This window comes from Bos indicus x Bos taurus, chromosome 3, assembly GCF_003369695.1.
Source record: "Bos indicus x Bos taurus breed Angus x Brahman F1 hybrid chromosome 3, Bos_hybrid_MaternalHap_v2.0, whole genome shotgun sequence".
NCBI lineage: Eukaryota > Metazoa > Chordata > Mammalia > Artiodactyla > Bovidae > Bos > Bos indicus x Bos taurus.
The window spans coordinates 50,357,762-50,373,513 of NC_040078.1; the positions used below are offsets into that span (position 1 = coordinate 50,357,762).

The 15,752-nt window shown below is 34.4% G+C and overlaps 1 protein-coding gene across 7 annotated transcripts in view; it reads right to left on the reverse strand.

Annotated features, from left to right (window-relative positions):
- CCDC18 (coiled-coil domain containing 18) overlaps positions 1-15,752 on the reverse strand; it is a 169,452-nt gene that overhangs the window by 77,748 nt on the left and 75,952 nt on the right. For all 7 annotated transcript variants that reach the window (XM_027536477.1, XM_027536481.1, XM_027536480.1 and 4 more), the window contains 7 exons: positions 14,402-14,565; positions 13,973-14,186; positions 10,178-10,277; positions 6,587-6,703; positions 5,764-5,907; positions 3,716-3,919; positions 1,833-1,970 (listed from right to left, as the gene is read on the reverse strand). In XM_027536477.1, coding sequence (XP_027392278.1) covers positions 1,833-1,970; positions 3,716-3,919; positions 5,764-5,907; positions 6,587-6,703; positions 10,178-10,277; positions 13,973-14,186; positions 14,402-14,565 — 1,081 coding nt within the window. The remainder of the gene's footprint in view (positions 1-1,832; positions 1,971-3,715; positions 3,920-5,763; positions 5,908-6,586; positions 6,704-10,177; positions 10,278-13,972; positions 14,187-14,401; positions 14,566-15,752) is intronic.

The window sequence follows — 15,752 nt, forward strand, 5'->3', positions numbered from 1 at the left end:
ACACAACTGAAGCGACTTAGCAGCAACAGCAGCAGAGATCCAATGCACTGTATATAAATACTGCATTTCTCTGGGAGGGTGTCTTTCTGTAAGGATCATTGAAAAACTATTCAAAAGTCTTGGGGAGCCTCAGGATGGGAGGTGATCCAATCTGATCATGAATATAAGGTAATGGGTCCAAGGGAATCACTGTCTGGCTGGAAGATCTCATTTATCAAAAGCTGTTCCACAAGCATCTAACTTACACTGTGACACAAGTGCTGGTCTCTTTGAGATGAGTGTTTTTACTGTCTGCTTATGAGTGCCATACTGTTTGCATAATGACAGGTCTCTTCCATTCACATCATGTTCCTATGTAGAGCTTTCAACCTTCTATACCACCACGAGAGTTAATTGGACCTATATGTCTGGGATCTAACCAGAAAAGCTTTGTGCTGGGTGCCTTCATCCCTAACAGCCTCAAAGCCACCAGTGGCAGCCCCTGTGAAAGTGTCCATATTAGGTATTTTCATATGCTGCATATAAAATATTAATACCAGATATTAAACAGCAATACTAGAACCAATTTTTACAATTCATTTTTTGTACTATCTGCTTATAAATAATTTCAAGAGGCTTATAAAACTAAAACTAAAAAATTGGATAATTAAAATAAAAGTAGAAATATAGACCATGTAAAAAAAGCTTATTGAGTTGCTGCTGGCAAATACTTGAGATGGACCAATTATTACTGAAGGTCACCAAGTTGACCAGTTAACATCAAATAATTATGCTGAACTCATCAGCATTCACTTTTATCTCCAAAGACTAAAGGTTGTAATCTCTTGACCTTAGGACTGGATTGAGCATGCAAACGTGTTTTGTTTGGCAGACACAACGTTTTCAAAGAAATTTGACTCTAAATGCATTTAAGCAAGACATGTTAACCAAAAACGCAATTTATTCCTCAAAAAGATGTTAACCAAACTTCCTCAAAACGAGTTTAACATAAATGTCTTTGAGATGGTTAGATAGCATCACTGACTCAATGGACATAAATCTGAGCAAATTCCAGGAGACAGTGGAGGACAGAGGAGCCTGGTGTGAGGCAATCCATGGGGTCACAAAGCGTCGGACGTCTTAGTGACTAAACAACATTTGCAACAAGCACCATCCACAAAAATGCTTTATTAGAACACTTTACAAGGAAACTTAAATTTGAATATCTTCAAATACAGTTTTAAAAAAGACAAGAAATGCTATTCTAATTGATAACACTGTCCATCTCTGTAAAGGCTCAGGACATACTGATGAAGAGCAAATTATTGTATTGCTGCTCTAACTTATGATCAGAGCAAACCTTGAAAATTACCACACATTAATAGATTGACATCACATGAAACTGTTTACATTGGTTATTAAATACCTCCAGGTAGTTTTGACAAGTGTTACTTTATAAAAAGTTATGACAATGATAATAATGTGCCAGGCTCTGGTGTAAGAACATTAACTACATTAATTCACTTAATCCTCCACACAGTTCTATGAAATAGATAGCATTATTATATCCATTTTAGTCAGAGATGTTAAGTTAGTTGCCTAAGGTTACATAAGTACCAGGTAATGAACTGAGATTTAGAACCAGTATGCCTGTCTAAAGAATTCAAGCTCTTAACCCATAGAGTATTAGTACACTGGAATATGAAGCGAAAATAATATGTTCAGCCTACCAGAAATGAAAAGACCAAATGTATTTCTCTATAATAAACAGTTAAAAGCTAGATTTATACTTTGTTCAGATAGATCAACACACTTTAGCAGGGAGTAATGGAACAAATTAAATTTTTCTTTACCTCTAGATGATATGCTTCTTTGAGAGATTCTACTTCTGTTGACAATTTCTTGATTTCTGCTTGCATTCTTGCTTCTAACTGAGTTTCACGTACTTGAGAAGCCCCCAGTTCTTCAGCTAAATATTTTCCATGAGCTTCCTTGAAAATGACATATTAAGTAAAGGTTACACTACTTGTTTATTTGGTTATTGTAGCTAAACAATTCAGCACACTTATGGAAGTACTTCAATCTTTTGTAATACTGTATGAACACTCATACACAGTTACCTTATTAAATGTATACTTTATAAAGTGTAACAATCTAGAATTTAATCTAGATATTTAAGAGAGTACTAATGGGAAAGTATCATTGTTTATTGTTTATTGTTTATATATTGTTTATTAATATAAGTTCACTAATCAATGCTTTTTGTAAAATAAACTAATAACCATGGAACACTGAGCTTTAGCAGACAGTAGTCTCCTCTTTAGACATGCCTAAGTATTTTTGCTCACCATATGTGCTGTTTGCTTATCTACAGTTGTGCATTTATCAAACATATCTATGACAGCTGTGTTTGCGACTACAATTATGTAATTTTATTATACATTATGAATACAGATGAAATGCACATGCAAAAGGAATGTTTTTATATGAAAAATAAGTTATATGCTTTGAGACAATTCAACGAGTCACAAATGTTTGCTACCTAATTAGTTGTAAAATATTGTGGGAAATCTCATACAAAATATAAGAGATGTTGTCCTCTGACTGATTTATGAATGTCTCTTAACTCTTAAAAAACCAAATTGGAAGCTATAGATGATGGCATATCAGTGTGGTTTATGCAAGAAAAACTAGGTGGAATGTAATCAAGTGACCCTACCCATATACAAAAAGCCAAGATTTGGTCCCACATTAAAAGGTTAACAAATGACTGTAAATTTAGAGTTTGGGGTTAAAATATAATATTTAAACAATCATTCTTAATAATTCTCCACTTTCATTTAGTTATTTGATTAATTGAGCTTGGTTTATCAGATAAAATCAATTATATTACATTTAGATATCACTGATAAGGACAGAAATGAGATAAAAGTAGATAGCTTCCCTTCTCCTAGTAGACTCCCAAGTACCTGACATAGTCTAATAAAAATCCCCTATATATTTTTTATTAGTCTAACCATCCAGAAATGTAAATAAAAATGTCATCAGGTTAACCAAAACTAAATGTAAAAACACTTTTATTCAAAATCCATACTTAATTAGAACCATAGAACCATAGTAGAAAGCAGAAAAATCACAAGAACTTTTGTAGAATATCAATAAATAATTTTTCTTGAAGTCTAAGTAATTAAGCCAAGCATATTAATCTAAATATTTTTAAGGCAAGTTGTTAATTTTCTATGTAATACTAGAGAAATACAGTTTACATTAGTAGTCTTGCTATTTAAAAGCACTTTTCCTCCCCAAGGTTCTAGACTGCAGGTTTCTAATAGTTATAAATCTAGATAGTTTTCATCTATAAATGGCTACAAATGCAAAACTTTTTACTTAAAAAATATGCATTAGATTTCTTTTTCTGTCCCAGGGGTAGCTCAAATTCAGTTCAAAGTCTGAAAGTGCTTTGTAACTTATATTATTGAAAACTAACCAGTTTGACTAAAATTCAGTTCTGAGAGACTTCCTGATTACACTACAATGCTAGGCTAAATATAACACAGGTTTTTTTTTTTTTTTTTTTTTGAGTAATATACATAAAACAAAATTTATCACCTTAACTATTTTTAAGTACATTTATACTGCTGTGGAACAACTTTTATAAGAACAATATTCTACTGTCAAAACAAGCAAATGTTAAAAACTAAGATTTTCAATAAGATAAAATTAGAATAGGAATTACTTTCTCTTTAGAGAGTTGCTTTATTTCCTCAAGTTCACTTGAGAGCCTTTCTATTTCTCTCTGTGCTTGGACTTGTTGATGACGAGCCTCCACCAATTCTTTATGAGAGTTCTGCATCTGCTCCCGAGTTAGTCTCAATTCTTGCTCCAAATCTATGGCCTCCTTGTACTGAGTTGCAATGTACTGTTCCTGCTCTTTCATAACCTGAAGTACACAAGACATTTGTAGGTTTCAAAATAAAATGACCCAGATAACCTATTTCTTACTCTGATTTCTCTTTTAATAAGTGACATACTCCCTCCCAACTAAATGTCTATATAGTTTAATATACAATGAATATAAACCACTGTGAAACTGATATTCAGAAAAGAAAACTTTTTTAATAGTAAGAAAATGACAAAAGTACTGTAATAAATCTAGGACTCACTGGTATATTTTGCACGCCTTCAACATGCAAGCTGCATAATCCTTTAACAGTATGAAGTAACATGACAGAATACATAATAATATAAAGAGAAGAAGTTAATATTTGATTATCCATGTCAAAGATGGAGAAAATACTAGTATAAATAAAGCCCACCATTAATCCACAAAGCTAGGTTAAGAACGACCTTATTCTCTGCAAAAGTGAAATTTGTTACTGGGACTGCTGCTATTCTCTCTGAAATATTTTACATTCCTCAGTTAAATTCCTGCTGCTGCTGCTGCTGCTAAGTCACTTCAGTTATGTCCGACTCTGTGCGACCCCATAGATGGCAGCCCACCAAGCTCCCCCATCCCTGGGATTTTCCAGGCAAGAACACTGGAGTGGGTTGCCATTTCCTTTTACAATGCTTCCTGAAAGTGAAGTCTCTCAGTCTTGTCCGACTCTTAGCGACCCCATGGACTGCAGCCTACCAGGCTCCTCCATCCATGGGATTTTCCAGGCAAGAATACTGGAGTGGGATGCCATTGCCTTCTTCAAGTTAAATCCCTAGTAAAGTTCTATTTCCAGAAGAAAAAAAATTCAGTAAAAAGTCAATTAGTTCTAAATCAGCTTGATGACATAGATAAGATGGTAGGTAATGACACTTAACTTTAGGACTGATAAGAAAGAAAGAAACCAGTACAAAGCACAAGGAACCTGATGTCTAGAATGGGGGCCCCAGGTCCCATTGTGTATCAGTATAAACCTCATGTAAATACTTTTAGCCAGCCCTTGTTTGAGAACATGAAACAACTGAGTCAACAATCTTTTTCTTTTTCTCACTAGAACCCAAACTTGCTCTCAGAGACCCTGCTTAATTTATATATATATATATATATATATATATATATATATATATAATTCAACTAATATTTATTCATGCTTACTATGTGTTATGTACTATTATAGGTATTGAGGATAAAGGAGAAAACAGGAAATAAAGTAGTTACCCTTGTAGAGTTTATGACTGGAAGAGACAGAAAATCAGTTAATCAAACACCAGAAGGAGCTACACAGTAAGTTTTAAAACTGAGCATAGTATTTAAAAACAAGAAAAAGTTACATCTACAAGAGCTCTTAGAAGCAAATTCACTTTTTAAAAAGACAAGTGGGTAGAATGGGTTCAGAAGTCAACACATGTGCAAACTGATAATAAGAAGTTATCAAAATTCATCTGGCAACTCGAAGTACTTGACATCAATAATACACTGTTATCTGTTAATTCATTCTCTGAACAGAGTTCTTCAAGGACAAAGTAGTGCATCCTAGTAATATCTGATCTTCAGTTCTATCACATAGTAGGTTCTCAATTAAAATATTTATTTATCGACCAAGTGAGCATATATCATGGATTTACTATGTAAGAGATATCATGCCAATGCCTATAGGGAATGTAAAGACAAATAACATGGTAACTCACCAATCATAAAGTAATTAAGAAGATAAGGAAATTAATAGATATCTGGCACAAATAATTAGCCAGTTTCTGTGCATATTAAATACCAATCACATATAAAACCAATCAGTTTAAAACAAAGATCTGTATCAACCTTGTTCCTTAGGAGGAAAATAATTTGCTTACACTCTCCATTTCTTTCATCTTTTGTTGTGTCCGTTCAGTTTCTTTTTTCAGTTGACTTATCTCTTGTTCATTTTGTAGTGTTATAAACTCTTTTTCTCGAAGTTGTTCTTTGGAATTTTGCAATTTTTCATTCAAACTTTCTATCTGAATTTTAAACAGAGCAATGTTAATGTAAATAAAGAAAAATAATTCTTCCATCATAACTGTAATCCATGTAAGTCAAGCTTTAAACTTGTATATCTAAAATGGCAAAATTTTAAAATGTGTTTTTCTTGAGACAAACATAACTTTGACATAAGTATCAGAATTTTGTGCCTAATAAGATGCTTATATGTATAACTAAAATATACTATGTTGCACACTTGGTGTTTTCATTAAAAAAAAAAAGTAACTATATGAGGTGGTAGATATGCTAATTAGTTTAATTCTGATAATTATTTCAAAATGTGTATGTCCATTAAAACATGACATTGTACACCTAAAATACATGGCACTTTTTATTCTCAATTATACCTCAATAAAGCTGGGGGAAAATTTAAGAGAAGAAAATGAATATAACGTAGCAAGTACAAGATAATTAAAATTATGCATCATTGAGAATTCCCTGGCAGTCCACTGGTTAGGACTCCACACTCTCATTGCTAAGGGATCAGATTCAATCCCTAACTGGGAACCTAAAATCCCACAAGTTGTGTGGCACAGTTCAAATGCAGTATTTTTACTGTATGTATTCTAGTCAAAAGCCATTTTATGTGAATAGTATATGTTTATAGTTAAGGAGTCATTTTTAAAATAATTTAAGACATAATTTTTAATAATTTACCTGTCTGCTGCTTTCTTTAAGTTCCAATTCTGATTTCTCCACAGTACCCTCTAGTTTAATTATTTTCTGTTCCATTTCTCCCCTGTGCCCACGAATAGTCATATCCAAATGTGTAACCTAAACACAAAAGCAACATTAAGCTATTGTTCAATCTTATTCTAATGTGAAAAACTGTATGCCTGGAATGTTATTTAGAATTGTTTACAGTGGAGAAGGCAATGGCACCCCACTCCAGTACTCTTGCCTGGAAAATCCCATGGACGGAGGACCCTGGTGGGCTGCAGTCCATGGGGTCACTAAGAGTCGGAAACGACTGAGCGACTTCACTTCACTCTCACAGTGGGTATAACTGAAGAATAAATGCACCTCAAATCAATTATTAAAAAGAATGAGAAAAATAATCATTGCTTAATAATACTGGATCTTGAGCCCAATATATAATCATATATTCACATAAGTGACAAAATTTTGTCACTTATGATCACATAAGTGACAAACTTCATTTTATGCTAAATACTACAATGCAACATGAAAACCATGGGATGCAGCAAAAGCACTGCTTAGGAACATCTATGCACTGAATGCATATATGAGAAAAGAAGAAAGATCTAAAATTAATCACTTGAGCTTCCATCTTACAAACTAGAAAAGCAAGAGCAAATCAAATCCAAACTAAGCAGAAGAAAAAAAAAATGCTAAAAACCAGAGTAGCAATTAAAATTAGGGAATCAATAGAGAAAATCAACAAAGCCAAAAACTGGCTCTTCATGAAGATTAATAGCAGCAATAAGCCTCTAGCCAGACTAACAAAAAAAGAGAGAGAAGATATAAACTGCTAATATGAGAAATGAAAAAGGAGATTTTACTACAAATATCAAGGACATTAATAGGATAATACAGATATATTATAAACAGCTCTTAGTCCATGAATTTAAATAAAATTAGATGTAATTGGCCAGTTACTCAAAAGGCACAATCTGCCAAAACTCATACAAGAAGAAATGGATAATCTGGATAAGCCTATATCCACTAAAGAAACTGAATCAATGATTAATAACTTTCCAAAACAGAAAGCCCCAGGTTCAGATGGGTTCATTGGTAAATTCTACTGAACATTTAAAGAAGAAATTATGCCAATTCTTTACACTCTCGCTTAGAAGATAGAAACAGAGGAAGTACTAACTCATTCTCTAAGGCTAGCATAACCCTAATACCAACACCAGAGACATTATAAAGAAAGAAAACTATAGACCAGTATCTTTCATGAACATAGATGTAAAAATTCTCAACAAAATATTAGTGAATCATACTCAAGAATGCATAAAAAAAACTATACTCCACATTTGAAAGTTAATTAATATAACTAACCACATTAAGAAAAAAAAATCACAGAGGAACCAGAGATCAAATTCCCAACATCCACTGGATCATAGAGAAAGCAAGGGAATTCCAAAAAAAGCTACTTCTGCTTCAGTGACTACACTAAAGCCTTTGACTGTGTGGATCACCACAAACTGTGGAAAATTCTTCAAGAGATGGGAATACCAGACCACTTTACCTATTTTCTGAGAAACCTGTATGCAGGTCAAGAAGCAATAGTTAGAACTGGACATGGAACAATGGATTGGTTCCAAACTGGCAAAGGAGTACATCAAGGTGTATATTGTCACCCTGTTTATTTAACTTATATGCATAGTACATCATAAGAAATGCCAGGCTGGATGAAGCACAAGCTGGAATCAAAGATTGCTGGGAGAAATATCAATAACCTCAGATATGCAGATAAGAGCATGCTTATGGCAGAAAAGCCAAGAGCAACTAAATAGCCTCTTGATGAAAGTGAAAGAAGAGAGTGAAAAAGCTGGCTTAAAACCCAACAATCAAAAAACTAAGATCATGGTATCTGGTCATATCACTTCAGGGCAAAAAGATGGGGAAAAAGTGGAAACGGTGAAAGATTTTATTTTGGGGGGCTCCAAAATCACTGTGGACGGTGACTGCAGCCACAAAATTAAAAGACATTTGTTCCTTAGAGGAAAAGCTATGACAAACCTAGACAGCATGTTAAAAAGGAGAGACATCACTTTGCTGACAAAGGTGTGTATAGTCAAAGTTGTTATATTTCCAGTAGTCATGTATGGAGGGTGTTGGACAATAAAGAAGGCTGAGTGCTGAAGAACTGATGCTTTCAAATTGTGGTGCTGGAGAAGACTCTTGAGAGTCCCTTGGACAGCAAGGAGATCAAATCAGTCAATCCTAAAGGCAATCAACCCTGAATATTTATTGGAAGGACTGATGCTGAAGCTCCAATACTTTGGCCACCTGATGAGAAGAGTCCACTCATTGGAAAAGACCCTGATGCTGGGAAAGATGGGGGGCAGGAGAAGAAGCGAGTGACAGAGGATAAGATGGCTGGATGGCATCAATGACTCAATGGACATGAGTTTGAAAAACCTCTGGGAGATAGTGAAGGACAAGGAAGCCTGGCATGCTGTAGTACATTGAGTCACAAGGAGCTGGACACTACTTAATGACTGAACACAATCAACAACAACTGTATAATATTCTGGAAAAGGCAAAACTAGAGACAGAAAAAAGATCACTGGTTACCATGGTTGGGGGAAGAGAGAGAGGGATGAGTAAGTGGGGTACAGAGGATTTTTAAGGCACTGAAGATATTCTGAATGATACCATAATGATGGATTCCTGTCCAACCTCATAGAATGAATAACACAAGAGTGAATGATAATATAAACTATGGATTTTGGGTGATTATGAAATGTCAATGTAGGTTCATCAGCTTTAACAAATATACCTTTCTGGAAGGAAATGTTGATAATGGGGGAAGGTTGCACCTTCTATGGGGCAGGGTGGGTATGTGGGAAATCTCTGTACCTATTGTTCAATTTTGCTGTGAACTTCAATCTGCTCTAAAAAATAAGTCTTTTAAAAAAGATGCTGCAGAGCTTCCCTGGTAGTCCAGTGGTTAAGAATCAGTCTACCAGTGCAGGCGACATGGGTTCAATCCAATTCCACATGCCGCGGGACAACTAAGCCCATGAGCCACAACTACTCAAGCCCACATGCCTTAGAGCCTGTGCTCCGCAACAAGAGAAACCGCTGCAATGAGAAAACCTGTGTACCACAACTAGAGAGTAGCCCCCGTTCACCACAACTAGAGAAAACCCACGCAAAGCAACGAAGAACCAGTGCAGCCAAAAATAAATAAATAAAATTATATTTAAAAAGATGCTGCTAAAAATGCCTTCTGGATATTTCCATTCCTTCAATAAATACTAGTTGAGCAAGTAACTCCTTTAATCACATTTTCTTCTGATATACAGTAGTATAAGAGATCAAAAGGTTCAGACACTAAGCTAACCTTCACTCCTGAAAATCCACCTGCTGTAAAAATAGCAAAAAAAAAAAAGAGAGAGAGATGACATATTTCTAATTTAAAAAATACTATGTGCACAGAAAAAACAAATAGCTATAAAAACTACTATTTTACCAAAATGAGGGGACCTCTGAAACCTCAAGTGATTGTATTTTAACAGAAAATTTCATTAAAATATAGTTAAGAAAACCAACTTGAGCTGCTCTTTGCTTTAGCTCCCAATTTCTCTCCTTAAGTGCCTGATCCATTTCAAGAAGTTCTTGCTTTTTGTCTTCAATCTCCATCTTGCATTCCCTGAAATTTATCAAAGTGAAAAAGACCTAAGCAGGTAAGTAGGAATATTATAGTTTTAAAAAATCAAATCAAACTTACTCTTCCTGTAAGTTAAGGGACAGGATACATTCAATTATTTCAGATTGAGAGACTTCAAATTAAAGGAATAATGCATAAAGAAAACAATTGATATCAATACAATTACTTTAATATCATGTTCTAAAAAGGCACAAGTTAACTTAAATTCTACTTCTGCAGACAATGTAAGCTAAATGCTAAAAGCACTCCCAAGAAATAGGATTGAATCAGTATAAGAATTTTTAAAATATATCTATATTTTAATCTATAGATCAAAGGAGTATTTGAAAGTCTTTTATATGTAACAGCTATGAGTTCACTATAATTGAACGAGGCATTTGTCTCATGGCTGATGTCCTTGATATCCACAGTTTAGTAAATGACCATTGTATTTCTTACAGGAATTTTACTCAAAATGACACCTTATATTTAGTGAAGTAGTGAAATCTACTACAGAAATATTTTAAATGTTTTTAAAAAAATTCTAGCCCTTCTAAAACACTAATTTAAGAATTATTTTATATTATAAAGAAACTTAAAATGACATAACTTCAAGATTTATATCACTTTGAAGCTTGTGATCAGAGAATTTTAATTCTGAACTCTAAGTTCTGATATGACAAAGGATTAAAATGTTGTTGATCTTGAATCATCAAATGATTTTCTAGTCTTAAATATGAAACAATATAATAAAGATACTGAATTTAAAAAGCAGGTTCTGAACTTCTTTAATGAGCTGTTTACTGTTCCCCTAAAAGCCTGAAGAGTTAATACAAGACTAATATTCTAAAAGTAATATAAAATGAATTCTAAAGATAACTCTAATTGCTGTCTATAAGAACAGCTGTGCTTCTAAAATTCAGCTACTAGCTAGAATTTTAAGATTTTGTTTTTACTTCTCTCATCCATCCATTCCCTTATTTATTTAGTAAATATTTACTGGATGTTTCCTAAATGTCAAGGTTCTATGACTATGGATTTAATAGTCAACAGGATATTTGTCCTTCATCACATGGAGTTTACATTCTACTAGCTCCAGAAGAGATGGACTATAAATAATAATTCCACAAGAAAAATATAAAATGCTATGTCAGAGCATTAAACACAATGATGAGACAGTGACTGGGAGACTATTTCAGAATAGGTGGTCAGGGAAGGAGGGCCCTCTGAGGTAATGTGAAGGGTATGAAGAAACTGGCCAACAATTATTTCAGGCTATTTCAGGCCAAAGAAACAGCTATGGCAAAAGTCCTAAGGTGGGAAAAAACTTTGTAAGCTTTAAGTAGAATAAAAAGGTCAGCAGCAAGGAGAACAATATAGAATGAGGCCAGAGAAATAGGCAGAAACTTTGTTATGCAGGACTTTGTATTCTAGGAAAAGGAGCTTGGAATTTTTTTTTCAACTGTGGTAAAATACACATAAGATTTACCATTTTAACTACTTTAAAGCATATAGTGCAGTTACACTGAATACATTCACAATGTTATGTAACCATCATCACTATTTCCAGTACTTTTTCATTACTCTGAGTAGAAACCCCATACCCATTGGCAGTTTTCTTCCATTCTCCCTTCCCCCAGTCCCAGACAACAATTAATCTGCTTTCTATCTCTGTGGATTTGCCAATTCTGGATATTTCATATAAATGGAATTATGCAACATGTATGTGGTTTCTTTCATTTAGCATATTTGTAAGGTTTATCCGTATTGCAGCACGTGTCAGTACTCTATTCCTTTTCATGGCTGATTTGTATGGATATACCACACTGGTTTATCCATTCACAGCTATCAGTATCCATCTGGGTCGTTTCCACTTGGTGGCTATTGGGAATAGAGGTGCTACAAACATTTGAGCACAATTTTTGTTTGAATATCTCTTTTCAATTCTTTTGGGTACTTAAACCTAACAGTGGAATTACTGAGTTACAAGGTTAATACTATGTTTAAACTCACTGATGAACTGCCAAACTGTTTTTCCACAGAGGCTGGAACTTTTAAAATTTCTCATCTGTTATTTTCTATTTGGGTGTTTTGTTTTTATTACAGCCACCTTAGTGGGTGTTCTGAAGTGGTATCTCATCATGGTTTTGATTTATATTTCTGAAGGAGCTTGGGTATTACTCTGAATCTTTTGGGAAGTCATGAGAAAGTTCAAGTAGGAAAGCAATATGATCTGACTTATGTTTTAAATCATAAACTTAAATCCATTCTGTGGTGAATGAATTGTGAGGAAGGTCAAGAATTTAAGCTGGCAGACCAGTTAGGAAGCCTCAGCAACAGAACAGGTGGGAGATGATGATGGCCTGGGCTAAGTAGCAGAAAAAAGGCCAAGAAATCAACAGATTTCAGAATATGTTTTGGAAATAAAGTTGACATAACTTGCTAATTGGGCTTCCTAGGTGGCATTAGTGGTAAAGAACTTGATTGCCAATGCAGGAGACATAAGAAACATGGGTTTGATCCCTGGGTAGGGAAGATTCCTGGGAGAAGGGTCTGGCAACTCACTCCAGTAGTCTTGATGGGAAATTCCATGGATAGAGAAGCCTGGTGGGCTATATAGTTCATGGGGTTGCAAAGAGTCAGACATAACTGAAGCGACTTTACAGGCAAGTTGCTAATAGACTGGATGAAAAAGGGGAGGGAAAGAGATAAAAGTAATCTTATATATATAGATTTCTGATTTAAGCCAATGCATAATAATGAGTTGGAGGAAGTACAGGGTTATGAATTTTAAAAATGAATTGTTTTAGTCAAGTTTAAAATGCCTCTTTAAAATACTTAAGTGGAGATAGCAAGTAAGTCATTAGATAGGAGTCTGGAGTTTGGAGATGAGGTCATTACTAGAGATAATACGTGTTTAGAAGTCTCTGGTACATTGTACTGATATTTAAAGCTACATGAAACTTACTAAGAATGAGTTTGTGAGTAGAAAAGGGAAGGGGTGCTGCACTGAATCAAAGGATACAACATCTAAGTTTGTGGATCACCTTGCTACTCTCTATCCTGTTCATTACACATTTTACACCCTGATCTGTTTTCCTTTTCGGAATTTATTTCCCACAATTGGGCACTAGTCTGGCTCTCCACCTATACTCACCATAGATGTGTACTGGAACAGTACTTTATGCTATTGCTGCTAATCTAAGAACCATTATATTAGACTTAGACTTGTGTTTCACTATCTGACTTTTGGCATTTTACTTAATTTTCTCAGTTTTCCCACATGTAAAAAGGTGATAATGTGGAACTTATATTTGCTTGTTGTAAAGAAATGAGATCATATATGAAGTACTTGGCATAGCCATGGCACATGTTAATATTACTTTGCTATTAACCACTGCTGTATGCTGGCCCAATCATTTTTTACCACCATGGGATATAGAAGAGGGCCAAAGTAAAATGGTCCAAAGACCAGGGATGCAAGTATTAGTCAACAGCAATAGCTGAATTAGTGAGATGGAGTATGGTGAGATGGAGCATTGGACGTAATGTCTAGAATGAACGACAGTGAGCTAAAGGCAGCTGAGAAGTTTGGACATCCAGAATTCAACAGCAAAGTCTATAATATGACCCAAGGACTAAAGGTAATAAAGAGAAATACCTGTTATTGTGATATCCTCTCTTAGAATTTAACTCACCTAAGTTCAGCTGTGAGATCCTTTATTGTAGTATATTTTTCCTCTAATGATAATTGAGCCTTCTGCAGAACATCTCTCAATTCCTGGAGTTGTCTTAGAGTACTTTTTAATTCTCCATGAGCATTTTGCAGTTCAGTCTCTAGTGCTTCCCGTTTCTGCAAGGCTTCTGTTAGCTCAGTTTCAGTGTGGTGCTGTAACTTTTCTAAATCCTTCACTGTTAAAAGCAGAGAATAATTTTAGAATTACATATAAGTTACTTGTTACTCAGAACTTTGTAAATAATAACTAAGAATACCCAATTTTATTCATCTATCAGAGTAAGAGACAGGATACTAATGATTATCCTTTTCCCTCATCTCAGATTCTGTTTATTCCATTTCCTTAAATATATAATTGTAGGCAGCTAAGCTGAGCTACCCTGTTGCTTACCAGCATTTGTTTTCTTATCTAGTTCTGTCTTTGTCTGTTCTAAAATCATGTCTAACTGAGAGAGATGCATTGCTTTATTTTCTCCATCTCGTTTTAGGTGCATTATTTCTTTTTCCATTTTAGATAGCTCTTCTTTGTATTGATCCATCTCGAGTTTTACTTGCCTAATTAGAAACAAACAAAAATAATAAAACAAATAATTAATAGACTGTAATTCTGCACCAATTACACACCACTAAACACAACTAAATGATGTGTTTACTTAGTATATTGCCTGGCACACAGAAGGTACTCAATGAATTAGTTTTCTATCTAGAGATATTTTAATTTTAAAACAGATCCAAGGAGCTGTATAACAGATGTATTTTAACACTAATAGCTCTGAGGAGAGAAAAACAGTTTTATAAATTATAGTTTCAGAAATGAAAGAAGCCAATAGTTGGAATAGAGAAAAATCCTGCTTCCTGAAGAGGTCTTGGAACTAGAATATATCTTCCTTGTGAAATTTATTCATTTAGTTCATAAGTTTCCTATTAGTAATTAGAACTTATAGGAATTGAATGAGCCTTTCAGCTATAATTATGAAAAGTTTTTGTCTAGAAATCAAAGGATGGGTGTAAGAACAAAAGCAAGATCATAAGTGAGAGCAAGGATTGGGGAAAGGTTGTTGGAGTTATGAAAGAAAACACAAAGGTGTAAGAGAGTCCCCCTTACAAGAATGAGTAATATTGTGACTGTCAGACAGCATTAAGAAAATGCTTACGGTTTTGAAATTATGAATTTAAAGTAAGACTGGTCACTGTAGTTATATTTTTCTTCAGCCTCTGTAAAGATGCAAGCATGAATTATTCTGAGTTGGATTTTTAGTTCTGAGTACCACAAAGTAAGACAAAGGTAAGGAAACAGCCATATGCCAATCAGTGATTTTAATGAGCAGAATTTAAGCTAGGTAAAGAGAGGAGAAAGGGAACTAGAGAATGAGAAAGTGGTAGATTTGAAGGCTCAGAGGTCCTAGTTACATCAAAGAATTGTTGAATTTGGGGTATTAAAAGGAATGAGGTAATAACATACATGTAGATGAACAGTATTCAGATTATGTTGAAATAATGGAGGTATCAGAAATGATAAAATCTGCTGTAAATCATGTGAGTGAGTGGATGAGGATCAGCTAGATAGATGCATATTGAAATCCCCAAGAATAAAGACAGAACTAGTGTTGGATTCAGCTTTAGTAAGTCAGGTGGTCTGCTGGTGTCAGCAACAGTGAAGAATATGATCTGATAACATGAGGTTCATGGTTATGTTATACTATTCCACATCTCAATTCTTTGGTACAAGAACTATGGGGGAA